This window comes from Pinus tabuliformis, chromosome 5_2 (assembly GCF_031772625.1).
Source record: "Pinus tabuliformis cultivar Carrire ecotype Pingquan chromosome 5_2, CPIR1, whole genome shotgun sequence".
Classification (NCBI taxonomy): Eukaryota; Viridiplantae; Streptophyta; class Pinopsida; order Pinales; family Pinaceae; genus Pinus; species Pinus tabuliformis.
The window spans coordinates 204,031,040-204,047,689 of NC_142306.1; the positions used below are offsets into that span (position 1 = coordinate 204,031,040).

A 16,650-nucleotide genomic window follows, 5' to 3' on the forward strand; every position below is an offset into this window, starting at 1 on the left:
AAAATAGAAATTTACTGGATCGCCTTTTCATTACTACCAACCCCCCCGTATTTAATACATAAATTATAAAAAGTGACTTTTCATTATTTTTAACTCCCCACCGCATCTAAAACATACATTATAAAAATAAAAAATTACTGGATTGCCCTCTCACTATTACGAACTACCGTTGTATCTAATAAAAATTATGAAAATTAATAAAACATCTAAATGATTGTGTTTCTTCTCATTTTCTTAAGGTTTTGTGCAACGTGTTCCTTCTCCTGTAATGCTTAAATATTCTACACTAAGGTTGTGCAACATGTTCCTTCTGTCATGCTTAAATATTCTACACTAAGGTTGCGCAACATGTACAATATTCTAAGGTAAAGTTTTGTGCAATATGTACAATTTTAAATTTAAAAAAGTTAAACAATATTTGAAAACATCAAAATGATAATATAATAAACCTTCTTGGTCCATCCATTGGAATGACATTCAATCCAAAAATATTCTACACTAAGATTAAGGTTTTGTGCAATATGTACAATTTTATATTTAAAAAAGCTTAACACTATTTGAAAACATCAAATGATAATATAATAAACCTTCATGGTCCATCCATTGGAATGGCATTAAATCCAAACGCTTGAAGCAGGATATAATCAAAATTGAGTTGAGTTGTGAACACGACCGAGTTTTGCCGTTGGCAAAAACATGTAACCAGAGGTAACAAGAAAAAATAAAATACAAAAAAGACCAATCCAGAGCTAGTAAGCAAGTGCTCAAAAGGGCCATTAATATCACATACAGTTTGAGGTTTAAACAGCAAGAACATTTGTGCTTGTTCACAGCCACTTTCCCACCTGGCATGCCCCCGTCTATATTGTCAACTTGCTCATGTTATAATTGGATAACTGTTTATCAACATAGACTGCCCAGAGGAAACTGGTTTTGGTTTAATATGCACTGAAAAGGTATTTTGTGCAGAATAAAACACCAGAAATTCTATGATTAAGAAAAAGTTTTATTGCTTTCTAATAAATGCTTGAAAGTCACAAAAACTCTTCACCATTGCATCTTAGAATGGTTTTGGTTTCATATGCACTTAAAAGGTAATTTGTTCAGAATAAAACACTAGAATTTCCACAATTTATAATTAAATTAAACCAAAAAAGATGAATTTGCTTTTTCATAAAGTCACAAGTATTCTCGACCAAGATAGTTGCATCTCAGATTGAACATTAAGAATTAATATGTGCTTCTTGAAAAGCAAATTCACCGCATGCCTCCCTGAAAACATGCAAAATGCCAAATCCCTAAAACTAGAACGAACAAAAATTGTCAGTAATAATAAGAGTGTCACTGATTATTCGGCCTAAGAACAGCCCAAGATAGAACCATTCAATATATGAGATTTGAAAGATACGCATACACAGAAGTATTGGAACAAAGGATTAAAAAATAGCTTGTCTAGATATTGCTCCTGCATTACAGATTTTGACACCAACAGTTTCGCTTAAACATTTGCCAATATATAAATAAGCAATTACTCTCAAAAGCAACTGTACAAAAGACACCGAAAAAGTGTCAACTAAAATTATGGCCAATGGATAGAGTTCATCTGAGCCTACAACTAAAGAGGAAGCCTGACTTCTTGTCAACAAAATGCTTCCATTAACATGGTTATGTTTTCATCCAAACACAAAAATGTTATCTGGCAACTCCCTTAGACTGCATTCAGCTTTTTCCGCACCAATTCTATGCAATGCACTCTGAAGTTCAAAACAGCCAGTTCAGATAGCAATAGCTGCCACAAAAAAGCACAAAATCAGAAAAACGTTTTGAAAATTCAGAATACCATCTTATACACCATTGTTGTGCTGTGTTTATTTTTACCCAGATACAAACCGATGTTAAAATTGTCATATCTGAGCTTCGCTATTTTTGGATTTAACCGAAGCATCTAGAGAGACACCAAATTGACTAGAGAAACCTTTTGAAACTGAATTTCCTTTTGAGGCAACAAAATCAATTTTTCAACCCGAAAAAATCAACTCTGGATCCGTGTGTCTAGGAGAAATTCTCTCACCTGTGCATGTGCTGCAGAGTATTTCCTTCCGTTCTCTCACACGTGTCCTACACAATTTCAGCAGAGATATATAACCACACAATTATTGCCATAAATCATTTAGTCCGAGATGGAAACGACAACCAATAATCACTTTTCTTCGCTTCTTGCAGAAGCTCCCATTTGGCCATATGTTTTAACTATTTTAATTTCTCCCATACTTTAAAGGAAACCTGACAAACAAGAAGCCCCTACTGGAGTAGAAAAGAAATCCTCACTCAACAGGTTGCTATCTTTCTGATAAACCTCACTGGTTACTAATACTAACATTTGCAAACAGCTCAAAATTTCAACATAAAGTGAATCATCTTCGATTGAAAAACAAACATCATAATTTCAAATTTGAATTCAAGTTGATGAATAACTCTGCACAAATAGTACCTAAACGTTGGAATATCGGCAGGCATAGCCCAGACCTTGAAAACATAGCAAGTAAATTTATTCAGATGTTTCTGACAAAATCATGTTTCTAACAAAGACGTGGACTTGTCTTTAACTTTTGGGGACCGTCTTGCATTTACAAATAGTGTTTGTAATTCTCATTTGTTTCCCTACTTATTCCTTTAATATAGATACCGCATATTCTTAATATAAAGTCTTCCCTTACAGGGAGAATCCAAGAGAGGATGGCAGTAGCAATGGCTCGCAAAAAACAAGTTTTCTAACAAAACACGAGTTTCCAGAATCCAAAACCTTCTGTTACAAGGAAAAACCAAAATAGAATAGAAGTAGCAAATCTCATAACCAATTCTGTCAGCGAAAACAAGTTTCTTGACACAACATTTCCGGAATCCAAGTCTTCTCTTAGAAGGACAAACCAAAGACAAAATAGTAGTAAAGGCCCAATTCCCTCAACCAAATACAGTTTTTCCTGAAATAACACAAGTTGCGATATCTGTTAAGGTTTCATAAATGACATGGTATTGGTAGCTATTCCAGATATGGTAACATACCATCTTCTTTAAAACCTTAGATTTGAGAATTTCGCTTGCGAGATTGCAGCCAAAGTGCACTACAACTAGGTGTTATGTATATCATAATCAGCCAGGTTTAGCGGAAACTCTTCACAAAGGACGTATAATAATTTAGCACATGTGCTTCTGGATGAAATTTGTTACTTCTCATTTCATGGTAGTTTATCGGTTGATAGTTAACTAATATTTAGAATAAAAAGTAAAAATTAATTATTCTGAAAAACAGATAATTCATTTTCAATATAGCTTAAAATAGCCTGGTGGCTATAGTAGATCTGTTAAAATATCATATTTTTCAGATCCGGCCCCGAGGATTAGCTTAATTGGTCGAGTTCCTGTTGCTAAGAGCACCTCGCTAATGAGAGGTCACAGGGTCAATTCTCCTCAATGCCCTCAGGGTTATGCCCTGCTAATAAGCCAGCAAGATGTGATCCCTTCAGATGGATTTGCTCAGACATTTCCTCGGTAAAAAAACCATATTTTTTCAGATCCACATTTTAGGATCTTAATCTAGGAACATGTAAGATCACAGCCTTCATAAGCATATACAAAACATGCAAGCCTTAATTTTCCAAAAGTTTTATTTTTCCTATATCTCATAGAACACTTGGGCTCATATGTTTAGTGAACCATGTCAATTTCTTTTTATTAAGGTATAAATACATCCATGTTCCACTTAAACTTGCCAGATACAAATACATTAAGCAGCAGAAAATATGTTATGAAGGACAGCAATACTACTTATAGGTTACTTATAAGACTAAAAGAAGGAAAGCTGGTACAGGCTAGCCAACTTCAGCTTAATCTTCGTAAAGTAGAACAAGCATTTTATATCAGCATATTTAATCTATCGTCAAAATGGATGAATAACCCCTTTCCCCACTCTGACATGTAATAAACAGTAGAACATAATGGCATGCAGATAGACTGTACTTAGCCAGCTTTGGCACAAGTTCTTCATAAAGTAACAAAAGCTAAAAAGATTTCAATTTACGGGCATAGATAAGTCTTCATTAAAACCTGCACCCGCATGATATTACCTCTCTTCATATTTCATATTTACCTCTATATTTGAACTTCTTGTGCATTTCCATTAAACATTAAAAAATTCTGTAATTAAATCTTCTTAATGATTGTGCATTTCCATTGAACATTAAACAAACGTTAATTAAAATCTTCATAATGATTAAAAAGAGCATATGTAGCCAATTTTCCATTTTAAGGTCAACGGTCTATGATTTCACACCCTAATTACTGTTCACTTATAGCTGGCCCAGAAGCAGTCCTCCTTCACCTTGGTGCACTTCAGCAGCAGATCCAAAACTGCCTTGTATCTCTGTGCACCGGTGTTGATGAGGCACACCATATTTCAGTAGGCAGCCTTGAGATTAAGGCATATACAGGCTTGAACATGCATGTGCCATCTTTGGCAGTTATTTTTCAGTTTAGATAAGTGCAAGTTTTTCTGTATTTAGAAAGTTTTTATGTATTTAGAAAGTACTTTCTTGTAATTAGAAAGTTTTTCTTGTTTTAAATTAGGCAGTAGATGGTATATTTTTGCAATCCTAGCCTTCTATTAAATCTATAAAAAAAAAGGTCGAGATAGAAGTGCGAAACACAATTCAGTTTCGCTGCCCGTTTGTAATGTCTATTGAGGTATAAAAATTGTGCGATAGAATAAGGAAAACTTGCTTCCTGTCATAATCCCCAGTTTACTGCTTTAAGCAGATTTAAGTAAATATAGTTTCAAGTCTTAAATTTCTCGAAGCACAAAATCTCTGCACTTGTGAATACACAGCCCAGATTTTGAGTCCATATAGCCCATAGTTTTGAGAGGTGTTTAAATATTGCTGATTCATAGATCTATAATTTTGTTCATATTAAGTGCAGATCCATGCACCATGCAGCGTAATTGAACATTTTATCAGGACACGTTACCTGCAATCTTCCAAGATCAGTGTATGGACAGGGCTGCCTTCTTAGAGAGTGAGCTGCAGGAGATTATCAGTGTGTGTGATGCCTATAAGGCTCCAAAGATTGGAAAGGTGCATGCCTGAGATGGGCACAAGTCCCTGTAAAAGGTTGAGGATGAGATGCTTGTAATTAAGTATTGCTTATGCCTAACAACAGCACTCTGCCCTTGTGATAGGTCACTGATTTGTTTCTATTTCCAGCTGATCTGGTTGTTTGAGATGTGTTCAAAGCAGTGTTGTTAAAATCGCGATAAAATCGCGATTTTATCGTAAAAGCGCGATTTTTTCATTTAGCCGATTCAAATCGCGATTTTTATACATAAAAATCGCCACTTTTTTTTATAACGATTTTTATCGAAAAAATCGCGATTTTTTATGTTAAAATCGCCAGAGGCGCGGGCAGCGGGCGTTTTATATAGAAAATCGATTTTTCTTTTATTTCATTCAGCAGTCCGCGCGGAGGAGGAGGAGAAGAAGTGAGGGAGAGGGTTGCCGTCGGATTTGGGAGCGAATCCAAGCGATTTTAGGAGGAATCCAAGCCAAGATCACCAATTTGTCCATAAACCAGGTATGTAGATTAATTTTTTTTTGTTTTGGTTCTATAAAAACTTTGTTTTTCATTGTTTTTAAAGAATTTTTGGAAATTTTTCATTGATTTGGGATGGGTTATTTGTTATGACTATGAGAACCAATTTTTTATTTTTATTTTCTCATTTTCTTTAAACATTGTTTATTTTTTTTTATTTTTCATTGTTTTTTGGCATTTGGTTGGGTAACTTGGGTTTAGAAATTGGGATTTTGGAAATAATTAGCTTGTAATTTTGCAAATGCTAAATTGTAATTTGTATTTACTATTATCATTTATGTAATCCTAAATTCCTATTTCCTAATCCTTATTTTTCCATAGGTTTGCAAATTCAAAATTCAAAAACAAACATGCCAAGGAAATTGGATCCTTTCTGGGAATATGGTGACCCTAAAACTCCGAATGATAGACAAAACTTGTATTGCAAGTTGTGTGGAAAGGAAATATTCGGGGGGGTGTACAGGTTGAAGTTCCACCTTGCACAAATCCCTGGACGTGATGTGGGGCCCTGTCTAAAGACAAATGCTGAAATTATCCAAAAAGCCATGAGAGCATTGGGAGAATTAGAGCACACTAGAGACGCCAAAGAAGAACTCAAAAGGCAACTAAAAAGGTCAGCTGAAGGAAGTGGGCCAAGTGGCACAGGTTCTACTGCAGCGTCAGTCAATCCGGTAGCTGCATCATCATATTTTGTTCCTCGAACCACACCTGGTTCACAACCAACTATTGGTTCAATGCTAAAAAGAACTGAAAAAGAAAAAGCTGACAAGTTGATGACAAAATTTCTCCTCTGGAGTGATATTCCTTTCAGCATTATAAGGAATAATCCATTTTTCCAACCTACTGTTGATGCTATTGCCAGTGTTGGCCCGGGGTACAAACTCCCTTCTCTTCATGATTTCAGAGGCCGGCTTCTTCAAGATGAAAAGCGTGACTGCACCCAAAGATTGGAGGATTTTAGGGCATCATGGGCACAAACAGGATGCACTGTTATGTCAGATGGTTGGACTGACCAAAAGGGGAGAACCCTTATAAACTTCTTGGTTAGTTGTCCCTTGGGGACTATGTTTATCAAATCTGTTGATGCAACTCATCAAATCAAAGATGCAAGAACTTTATGTGATTTGCTGGATGTGTTTATTTTGGAGGTGGGTGCAGAAAATGTTGTCCAAGTCATAACGGACAATGCTGCAAATTATGTTGCTGCTGGTAGAATGCTTATGGACAGGCATCCTGCTTTATTTTGGACACCTTGTGCTGCCCATTGTATTGATTTGATGTTAGAGGACATTGGGAAAATTCCCTTTGTCAAAGAGGTTGTTGACTCATCAAAAAGCATCACAAAATTTATTTACAATCACACATCTGTGCTTAGCTTGATGAGAAAATGCACCAACAACAAAGAGTTGGTGCGCCCCGCCATTACACGGTTTGCGACGAGTTTCATATCTCTTCAATCCCTCTTGAATTCTATGTGGGATTTGAAGAGAATGTTTCTTTCAGAGGAGTGGCGTGCTTCGTCAATGAGCCGCAAACCAGAAGGAGAGGCCGTCTGCAGAGTAGTTTCATACTAGGAGGACTTCTGGGCGGGAGTGCAGGAGGTGTGCGCTGTTACAAAACCTTTGGTAAAGGTTCTTCGGTTGGTTGATGGTGAGAAGCCCGCAATGGGCTATTTGTATGAAGCCATGGATAGGGCCAAAGAAGCCATTCGGTCCTACTATGATGACAAGGGAGATGATGGGTTCTAGAGACAACTCCTTCTATGGAACGTCATTGATGAGCGATGGAACAACACACTCCATCGTCCCATTCATGCTGCTGGGCTTTTCCTGAACCCTGCATTTTCTTATGCATGTGGGTTTAATTTTGATGTTGAGGTCATGGAAGGATTATTAACCTGTGTCCAGAAGATGGTGAGATCTTCAGAAGAACGTATGGAGATCTCTAGACAAATTGAGCAATATAAGTTGTCAGGTGGCTTATTTGGCTTTGAGATGGCTGTCATTGATAGGACGGTTAAAATGCCAGGTATTTTTTAGTTTGTAGTATGTACTTTGTTTCAAATTTCATTGTTTCTACAAATTCCATTTTTTTCTTATGTTTATTTAAAATTTTATTTGTAATTTTGTTGTAGACGCATGGTGGAAGATGTATGGTGGCAGAGTACCCCTTTTGCAAAATCTTGCCATACGCATCCTCAGCCAAACATGCAGCTCCTCGGGATGTGAGCGCAATTGGAGTGTATTTGAAAAAATACACAACAAGAAGCGCAATAGGTTAACACTTAAACATTTAAAATATTGCAAATTTCCAAATAAATTTTTGAATTCATTAAAGTTTTAAACAATATTTTTTTTATAATATTAATTATTAATTTATTATTTCATGAACTTTGTACAGGTTGGAGTCCCATAGACTTAATGACATGGTCTATGTCTACTACAATCTTCGATTGTGGGTGAAACAACTAGAGAAGACACCTGATACGGAAGCCATCTCATTGGATGGGATTGACACCACTGCTGAATGGAGGGTTGAGACCGAGAGGCCTCTCATGGATCCCACTGAGGATTGGTTAGTGCAGGATGAGGGGGAGGAGGAGGAGGAGCAGGAGCAGGAGCAGGAGCAGGAGGAGGAGGAGGAGGAGTTGGAGGAGCAGGAGGAGGAGGTGACACCGCCTACCAGGGCTACCCGGGCTACCACTACCACCAGTAGAGGACGTGGTCTCCGTCCACCTCAGCCTCCTGTAGCTGCTACTACTAGTTCTTCAGCTTCTAGAGCACGTCAGACTCCACTGCCATTTCCACCACCACAAGCACCAGCTTCTACATCTAGAGGGAAAGAGAAAGTTGTGCCATTTTCTCGCAAGAGGGGCAGAGGAAATCAATAGGATTAGACTTTCATTTTATTGTATATGACATTATGACATGATGAGATACATTATCATATTTTTTGTTGATATTTTGAGGCTGAGTTGGACTTGGGACTCAGGACTTACTATTCAGGACATGATTCAATGTTATGTGTGATTTTAGCGCTAGAAATGATATTAAACATCTTATATATTAGTTTTTTTATCATATTTATGTGTCAATGTATTTATTTTATGTTGTAGATGGTTTAGATATTAAAAAAATTGAAAAAAAATGAATATTTTTGTGCCAAACGATTTTTTCCCGCTTTTTTCCGATTTTTTCCCGATTTTAACGATTTTTTCCGCTTTTTTCCCGGCGCCGATTAAATCCCGATCGCGATGTGTGCAACACTGGTTCAAAGTTCAAACCATGTAGGAATGACTAATCAGTCTCAAGAAGTGTGAGCAGTTAGAGCCTAAAGGTTGCTTCCAACTTTACACTCTGGAAGGCAGATTGAACTTTGGAGTTTTGACGAAACAAAGGTTACAACTTACAACACCTATCAATCCCTTGCAACAAACCAAACACAGTAAGGAGACCAAAACAAAAAGACTCATCCCTAATTTTTGTTAACGGCCTCTTCTCATCATGGAGTAGATGGCCAAAGATATGTATGATCACTTGATCACTCTATATAAATCTGTGAATAGTTCTCAGAGAATGTTCCTATGAAACAGGATCTCTGCTACACAGGTGATACAAGCACGGTGGTTTAGCTACGTGATGATAATCCCTAAGCTTAGTGAACGGCTCAATGCTATTGGGATGAAGGTTAAGGATAAGAAGTTGGTGTACATGGAGCTAAATTGGTTTTCTTCACCCTGAAAATTCTCAAACCATACCAAGTAGATTCTGCACTAAAATGATAACTAAATCCTAGGTTAAATTTAAAACTAAAACCCCATCAACATAGCAATCTTCAAATATGCTAATCTACAAGCACATGCTGCTAACAGAAAATACATGGAAAACAAATCTATCAAATCTGCTTGGTTGTTTTATTAGATCTGAAAAGTAGTAAATTATAATAGTATAGCTCAAAACATAAAACATCCCAACAACAAAGTAATGTGCCCTACATCTTAGAGAATGAGAAGATGAGGGAAGGTACAATGCAGTTACTCACATGCATGAAGAACTGAAGGTGACCTGGTCAAGCCCTAACCCTATTCTAAACACCAAATAAGTGCACCTCAACTGGAAGAAGTCAAGCATGCATAATTGGAAACTATTATACAAGCACAATCTAATAAAATAGATAGCAGCACCCTCCCCTTGATAGATCACACATGGTGAACTAGAACTGAATTGAACTTAGAACTTAACTAGATGTTGAACTGAATGGGAGGCTGATCTGAAGACCTACAAAAGCAACACTCTAGTTCACTGAAGGTGACACATGCATGCACCCTCTACCAAACAGCAGCCTATATTTCTATCTAATTGCACCCTCATTACTCCTATTCATTGCTGCTAATAATAGGGGCTGAAAGTACCTTCTATTGTTTTAAACTTTTATCTGCTGCACCATCACTGGGAAAATCACTGGTTGAGCAACAGGTGGGAATTATAACATGGGATCCTTTGTTTGGGGTGCCTGTGCTTGTTGAGAAGCTTTAGAATGATTTCATCCAAGCAGGGACAGGCTAGATACAGTGTCAGACAGAGTGGAGGCGATCAAAAGCCTAGTCCTCATTGGCAAGGTGAAGAGGAAATAAGAAAAGAGTCCCCCATAGAGATCACAAGGAAAATAAGGAAAATTCAGAGATCAAGAGCCTAGCCCTCATTGGCAAAGTAAGAAGAGAAAATAAGAAAAGGACCCCACCACCCATAGAGGTCACAAAAAAAAGATGGAAGATGCATGACCTCTGAACTAAGGAGAAGAACAGCTTAAGACATAGCACTCATATGTGGAAGGATACATCAAAAACCTAGCACTCCTAGGTTGTCCCGAGGAGAGGAAGTAGAAAAGGATTCATGTTCTTCAAACTAAGGGAAGAAAAGCTTAAGTTCCGTAAGTGTTTCAAGTGCCACAAGTTGGGTCACTTTGCATATAGTAGTGCTGTGAGAAAAGAAAGACTAAGGGCTAGCAATAGCAGCAACTTCAGAAGGAATGCCAAAATAGATGAGTTAGAATCCAAATTTGATACAGCGCTACATGGTTCAGAGGCTTTTCCACTAACATTGTCTGTAGTATAGGGTGGCATATGGATGAAGGAGCATCTAGGCAAATGATCTTCAACAAGAAGGCTTCCAACAGACCTCAAGGATAGGCGGAAAACATTTTGACTAAGCTTTTTGCTAAAGGGGAGTTTAAAATGTTAAGGGCGAGACTCAGTTTGATGAAGGAGAAGAACACCTTCCTAGCAAAAAGGAAGCATTAGCTTCAATTTAAGGTAACACAATTGAAGTATGGTGCTAATTTATATTCATGGTTAAGAACTTAGAGCACCACATCACCTTAAAAGCTACTTTTGTGAATTCTCTGAAATTTGACAATATTATGTAATAACCAAACATTTTATTCGAAGAATAACAAATCTTTGAACATTTTTAGAAGGAATTTATCAATTCATGGAATTTGGGAACACATTCCCAAACATGATTGATGCTCCCAAACAGGAGCATTTTTGTTCATTTCCAAGACTGCTCCGGCAGCACTCCCATCCAGAGTGCACTTCAGGTGCGGTAGCAGTAGGGACAAGGGCACTCCCATGCAACACTCTGCTCATGCATTCTTACAACCTCTATATTAATGTTTCAATACAAATAGACAGTGGAGGTAGGGGGACACTGCATGCATATTAATTCATCATAGATAATTCAATTTATTTATTTATTTTGTTCTTTTAAAAAAAATTCTTAACTCCCAAACTTTGTTTGGCAAAGCTCCTATGGTCCAAATATTCTATCTTAGCATAATCATTATTTTTATCACCCATTACTTCTAATCTTAGCAATTCCAAATACTGTGATGTATAATCCTGATAATTCCAAATAATGTGATACAGACTTAACATGTCAGGTTAGACCAACCTCTTTGACAACGTAATTTCAATTCAGCTCCAAAAAAGCAATTTTAGATTAGAGTAATGTTTTTGTAATAAAACATGTTTTCCGATTGAAATTAGCAAAGAAAATAATCCTTTGAAACTAAAGTGCAGCAAGCCAATAACCCACTCGTGACATCATTAACACAAACAAACAAGTAAAGTGGACAGGACTACAAACTTATGAAAAATATTCTTAGTTACTGATTTAAAATTTGCTTCACAACTTTCAAATATTCCAATATTTGTCACTTGTACTAAATATTAAAAAAATGAGGTGAGGAAATTAGGAAACAAGGGAGAAACAATAACAAGAACAACAAAAACCGAATTATCTACACACTAACCTAGCTACTTGTCAGATAACCTCGGGATAGCATTGAATTTGCTGTCTTATGTTTACTAATTGACATATTGGAATATTACTAGTATCTCTAGTCATTGCATAAAAGCCTCAGAAAGTACTTTCTTTGAAACTTACCCTTACACAGCCAGCTATTAGGCCCTTAAAGAGGTGAAATAATTGTAAACTTTCAATAAAAATACACTATTTTCCACTCCTAGAGAGACCTGTAATTATTATAAGGATTTTTCTGAAACATTCTCTAATTTTTATGAGATGGGTTATTTAATTTAAATTTTCCAGATATATCAGCCAGTATAAAATTGTTGACAATGCAGGATGTTGCATGCAAACCTCATAACATACCACATTTCAGACATAAAGATATATCTAATAACATGCAGCTAAAAGGACCATTGTTGGAGCTGGAAAATTCCTACCATTGCTCATTACAATACTTCTATGTTGCTCAATAATTTTGAAATAACATGGATATAAAACAAATTTATAATCCCCTAGAGAGAACATGAACTTAATTCACTCACAAACTACATAAAGGTGGAAATCTTGAAAAAACTTAATCTAAGTTTATGCCAGCCTCCACATTGGAGCTTTTTCAAACTGATATCCTAGATGTCATGGATGAAGACAGACTATATCAAGCAGATTGGAATGAAACCCACGAATATCCCCACTTTAATTGGCATAGCAACGAATAATCTGTAGATTATCAGGCTCAGAGGCTCTGTATAGAGCAACACACCTCAAAATAAGTAGCTACCGAGTTGTTGGTTGAAGAAACTGATTGATTAGCTTGAGGCAGGTTTGCCATCATCAGCTTTATCTGTAGCATCCTCTGAAACATTTTCTCCAATAGGTTCATTCTCTTTGCCACTATCATCTTTCTTTGGTTCCTGCAAAACCAAAATTACAAATTTAGGCAATCAACGGATTAATCATTAAAGACAATTTTCTTCTTATGCATTTATAAATAAAACACAGCAACGCAATCAATGGATTAAACCATTTGTCTCATTTATTGCAGATAGGCAGCCACCAAAATAGTACCCGGGAAAATTTTAAGGATGGAAATTTATCTGAAAGTTTAGAAACTTTGGCAAATCTTACTAGTTCCTAATGTGCAAATTATAAAACATTTGGTGATATATTTCTAAAAATATTCAAATTTATAATATTTTTTGCATAACCTGTATAGAATTTGGTGATCTTTTAAGGTAAATTAATTTTATACTATAAAAATTTGGCAAATCATTTTTAGAAAAAATGGAAATTAGAGAATCAATTTTTTTGGAAGAAGCATGGAAAATTAGCCCACCTACGAATATTAGCCCCTAAAATTTTCCCTACAAAATCTAGGAAGAAGACAAAAAACACCTGGTGCCTAGATCTTGGGGAATTATCAAATCAATCAAGATCAGCCATTGACCTCCAAACCAGTACATAATTACATAGAGACACCATTGCTGCAGATGGAACCTGCGTGGTTTCTTTATTTTTGCAGCGTGAGAATAAACCTATGTTGAAACTAGTCAACAATCAATTCAATTATTTTTCCGGTACGAGAATCAACCTATGTTGGCACCAATAAATTCAAACACCATTGTGACCGTGTCAATGGGCTAATCAAATTTAATAAAATTTGATTAACAGCCTTTCCGAAAATTTAGTAAACAAATGTGATTTGTTCAGAGGCAAAGGAATTCCTACCCTCTCGAGTGCCTGTGATCAGACTTTTATGATATCTACAATATATTGTCTTAAAAGGATGTAAATTTGTTCTTACAAATTGAAGCATACTTCATAGATTTGGTAGCCCTTTCTTACCAGCCATATAGATCAATCCGGACAACCTCTGAACCTTTAGGGTAAAATTTAGATAAATAAATTTGGAAAAATAAAAAGAAAACTTAATCATCAATTTACAAGATAAAATACTTTAGAGCATCATACATCAATAAACGTCCTTACAGGAAATTTTGTCACCGGAAACTTAATAAAAAACGCTTCCTTGTTTAAAGTATGGGTAATTCCTTCCCTGGCTTTAATTTTATGCCAAGCTACAAAATCTGAATTAAAAAAATGTAAATTTGTTCTAGCATAGTTAGGCGATTTGTCTGGATCTTGAAACTTTCAAACAAGCCAGCCATGCCAATCCATACCAAACCTCTGAACCTTTAAAAGATACACCAGCTAAAACAGAACAACTTAATCATCGATTTACGAGGAAAGAAACTGTGAAAACCCATGCTGAGGGCTCAGTCTTGTAATGAGCGAAAAACATTGGGTTCTTTTCATTATTAGAATACGTTATTATTATATAAGATAAAACTACAAGGTTAAATCATATACATAAGTTTTTGGGTCGCAAGATTCCCAAACTTTTTGAAACTATTTTTTCCAAATCGCTAGAACCTGCCGATCTTATCAAACCTAGTGGGTGGCTATGACTTGAGCTACAACATGAAATGCACTATAGAAAACAAATTGCAATCCTCACCTGATCTTTTTCATCTGGGGGAGGGATGCACCCTCGAGGCTGAGATTCAATCGGCTTCCCCCCGCTCGGCAACCGGTCTGCATTCCATCCCAACAAACAGCAAATTGAACGACCGTAACCCCGATGTGCAGCCTTCTTCTTGGTCTTCAAAATCTTCATAGCGTGCTGGATTAAGCTCACGCAATCGGGAAACCTCTTCCCGAGCTTCGCACCGACCGCAGCGCAAACCAGGCACTCGAAAACGCCACAATTGCAATTCCGTTCATAGAATTGCCTCAGCTCTTGGTCCTCCTCAAAAAGCTTCACGAAAAAACTCTGGGCATCGGCTTCTTTCTTTATAGCACCGCCACTTGGCACAGAGGCCGCATCAATCGCCATTATCTCATCTTCATCTTCTTCATCTTCTTCTTCTTCATCTTCATCATCCTCTTCCGAGGACTCGTCCTCCCGACCCCTCGTCAAAAAGTCTTTGAAAGCCCTAACAGCCTTATGCTGCAGATTGATATTTGCGAGATGCAGCTGCTCCCCTTCAGTCAAGGGTTCTGCCAATTTTCTGTTTGATGAATTTTCCCAACAATCCGTAGATTGAGCAGGATTGTTGGTGTCCCAATCCGACGCAGCAGTCCAATTTTTATTGGCATTTTCAGTCTCCTCGAGTTTTCCGGGATCCTGAGGTTTCCCGGTTTCCTCTGGGGTTTCTTCTTCCGAGGATTTCTGGAATTGTTTCTTCTCCCTTCCTTCACGCTTCTTTTTTTCCTTCGATTTCTTCTTCTTGTTCTTCTTCTTGTTCTCGCTCGGAGGTTCAATCTTCGCCCGCTTGCTAATGTTTCCTTCCTCAGAAGGAGAAACATCCACAGCCCGAGTCCTTTTCAAGGGGGGACCTTGCCGCCATAAGGAATGCAGATATAAAACCTCTTGGACTGACCCTTGCTCACGATCAGCCGTACCTCCTCTGTAATTCGTGAAGGCATGAGAAGACGCATAGCGAGTAGAAGATTGCATTCTGATGAATTCGGCTTCGGCTAAATTCGCCAACCCTCAGAGATGGATCTGTATGCGTTACCCAGACTCTCTGCTCATACAAAATTCACCATCGCCACCTTTTCATTTATGTAGTGCCTAGGGTTTCAGGCAATTAACAAAGTAGGGCAGCTCTACCACCCTTGCCACGTGCTGCTCTGCGTTGATGATTTATACGTCCATGTCTTTAATAATTACCTTTCATTACCAAAATGAAATGTGAGGAATGGAGGCAGCGCGCTGATTGGGATGTCGGATGGGCTGCCATCCTCTTCTGCGTGAAAGAAAGTTTTCCACACCTTTATTTCACCGATAATTTAATTTAGGTGGAAGTTTAAATGATATTTTATTTTTTATATAAATGAAAATTAATTTAAAATTTAAATATTAGTGTAAGATTAATTTTTATGCTTAGAATATTTATGTAAATATGTGTGGAGCTTTAATAGTGCATTTATTCACCGTCAATTCCAAAGCCCCGTGTGTCACGCCCCTACACCTGCAATGATCTTCCAACCGCTTGTAGCGAGGTGCGGCACCACCGAGCGCTTTCTTTTTAACAATACTAACACCCGTGGACTACCCCTACTTCAACATGAACATACTTAGCTTATGTTTTTGCAATTGAATAAAGCATTATCCTTTATACTTTAGTGAAGACCATTCTCAATTATTAACCATGAACAATAAACCGAGAACATCAACAATAAGCAAGTACAAAGGGAGGGGCAACTCCCAGAAAGTCTACCCAACCATATATTATAATAGCTTCTTCAATATTACAACACAAGTAATGCTTGGCAAACTCCAAGCCAATACTTAGAATAATTTTACAACAAGGCATAGAACAGCCTTTTACATCATTTTATGCACCTTTGCATAAGAAGGAGTGCTCACCCGGGTCACTCGTCCTTCCTACCGAATCCTGCATAAAATTGCACTTGCAACTTGAACCTTCGCACCTCAAACCTCAAGGTACTTCCACCTCGCACTTAGGCTGGCCTACACATGAGGTATGCGTATCCTCCTCCAAAACTGCGCAAGCCTTTTACCTCTGTGCATATGAGATGAACGAAGATGAGTTGTCTCAAATGAATTGCAGTCTCCCTTTATATATACGCATATCACCTTTGCGTATAGTCTTGGACCGACCTTCTAACC

At 37.2% G+C, this 16,650-nt stretch overlaps 2 protein-coding genes across 3 annotated transcripts; one reads left to right on the forward strand and one right to left on the reverse strand.

The window, feature by feature from the left end:
* Window positions 1-1,418: 1,418 nt before the first annotated feature.
* On the reverse strand, window positions 1,419-15,702 carry LOC149158275 (uncharacterized). Of its 2 annotated transcripts, XR_016261671.1 has the most exons (4): window positions 14,470-15,695; window positions 12,715-12,865; window positions 2,072-2,118; window positions 1,419-1,789 (listed from the first exon to the last, which is right to left on the reverse strand). XR_016261671.1 is itself a non-coding variant. In XM_089436168.1 (2 exons), exons 1-2 carry the CDS (start codon window positions 15,469-15,471, stop codon window positions 12,761-12,763), a joined length of 1,107 nt encoding a protein of 368 aa, XP_089292294.1. In that variant the 5' UTR covers window positions 15,472-15,702; the 3' UTR covers window positions 12,726-12,760. The 2 variants fall into 2 exon arrangements, 1 of the variants encoding a protein (XP_089292294.1); XM_089436168.1 differs by lacking the exons at window positions 1,419-1,789; window positions 2,072-2,118 and having other exon boundaries at window positions 12,726-12,865; window positions 14,470-15,702.
* LOC149158276 (uncharacterized) lies at window positions 7,748-9,252 on the forward strand. The gene is made up of 2 exons (XM_089436169.1): window positions 7,748-7,919; window positions 8,044-9,252. The coding sequence occupies exons 1-2, from the start codon at window positions 7,792-7,794 to the stop codon at window positions 8,531-8,533; spliced, it is 618 nt and encodes a 205-aa protein (XP_089292295.1). The 5' UTR covers window positions 7,748-7,791; the 3' UTR covers window positions 8,534-9,252.
* Window positions 15,703-16,650: the final 948 nt, after the last annotated feature.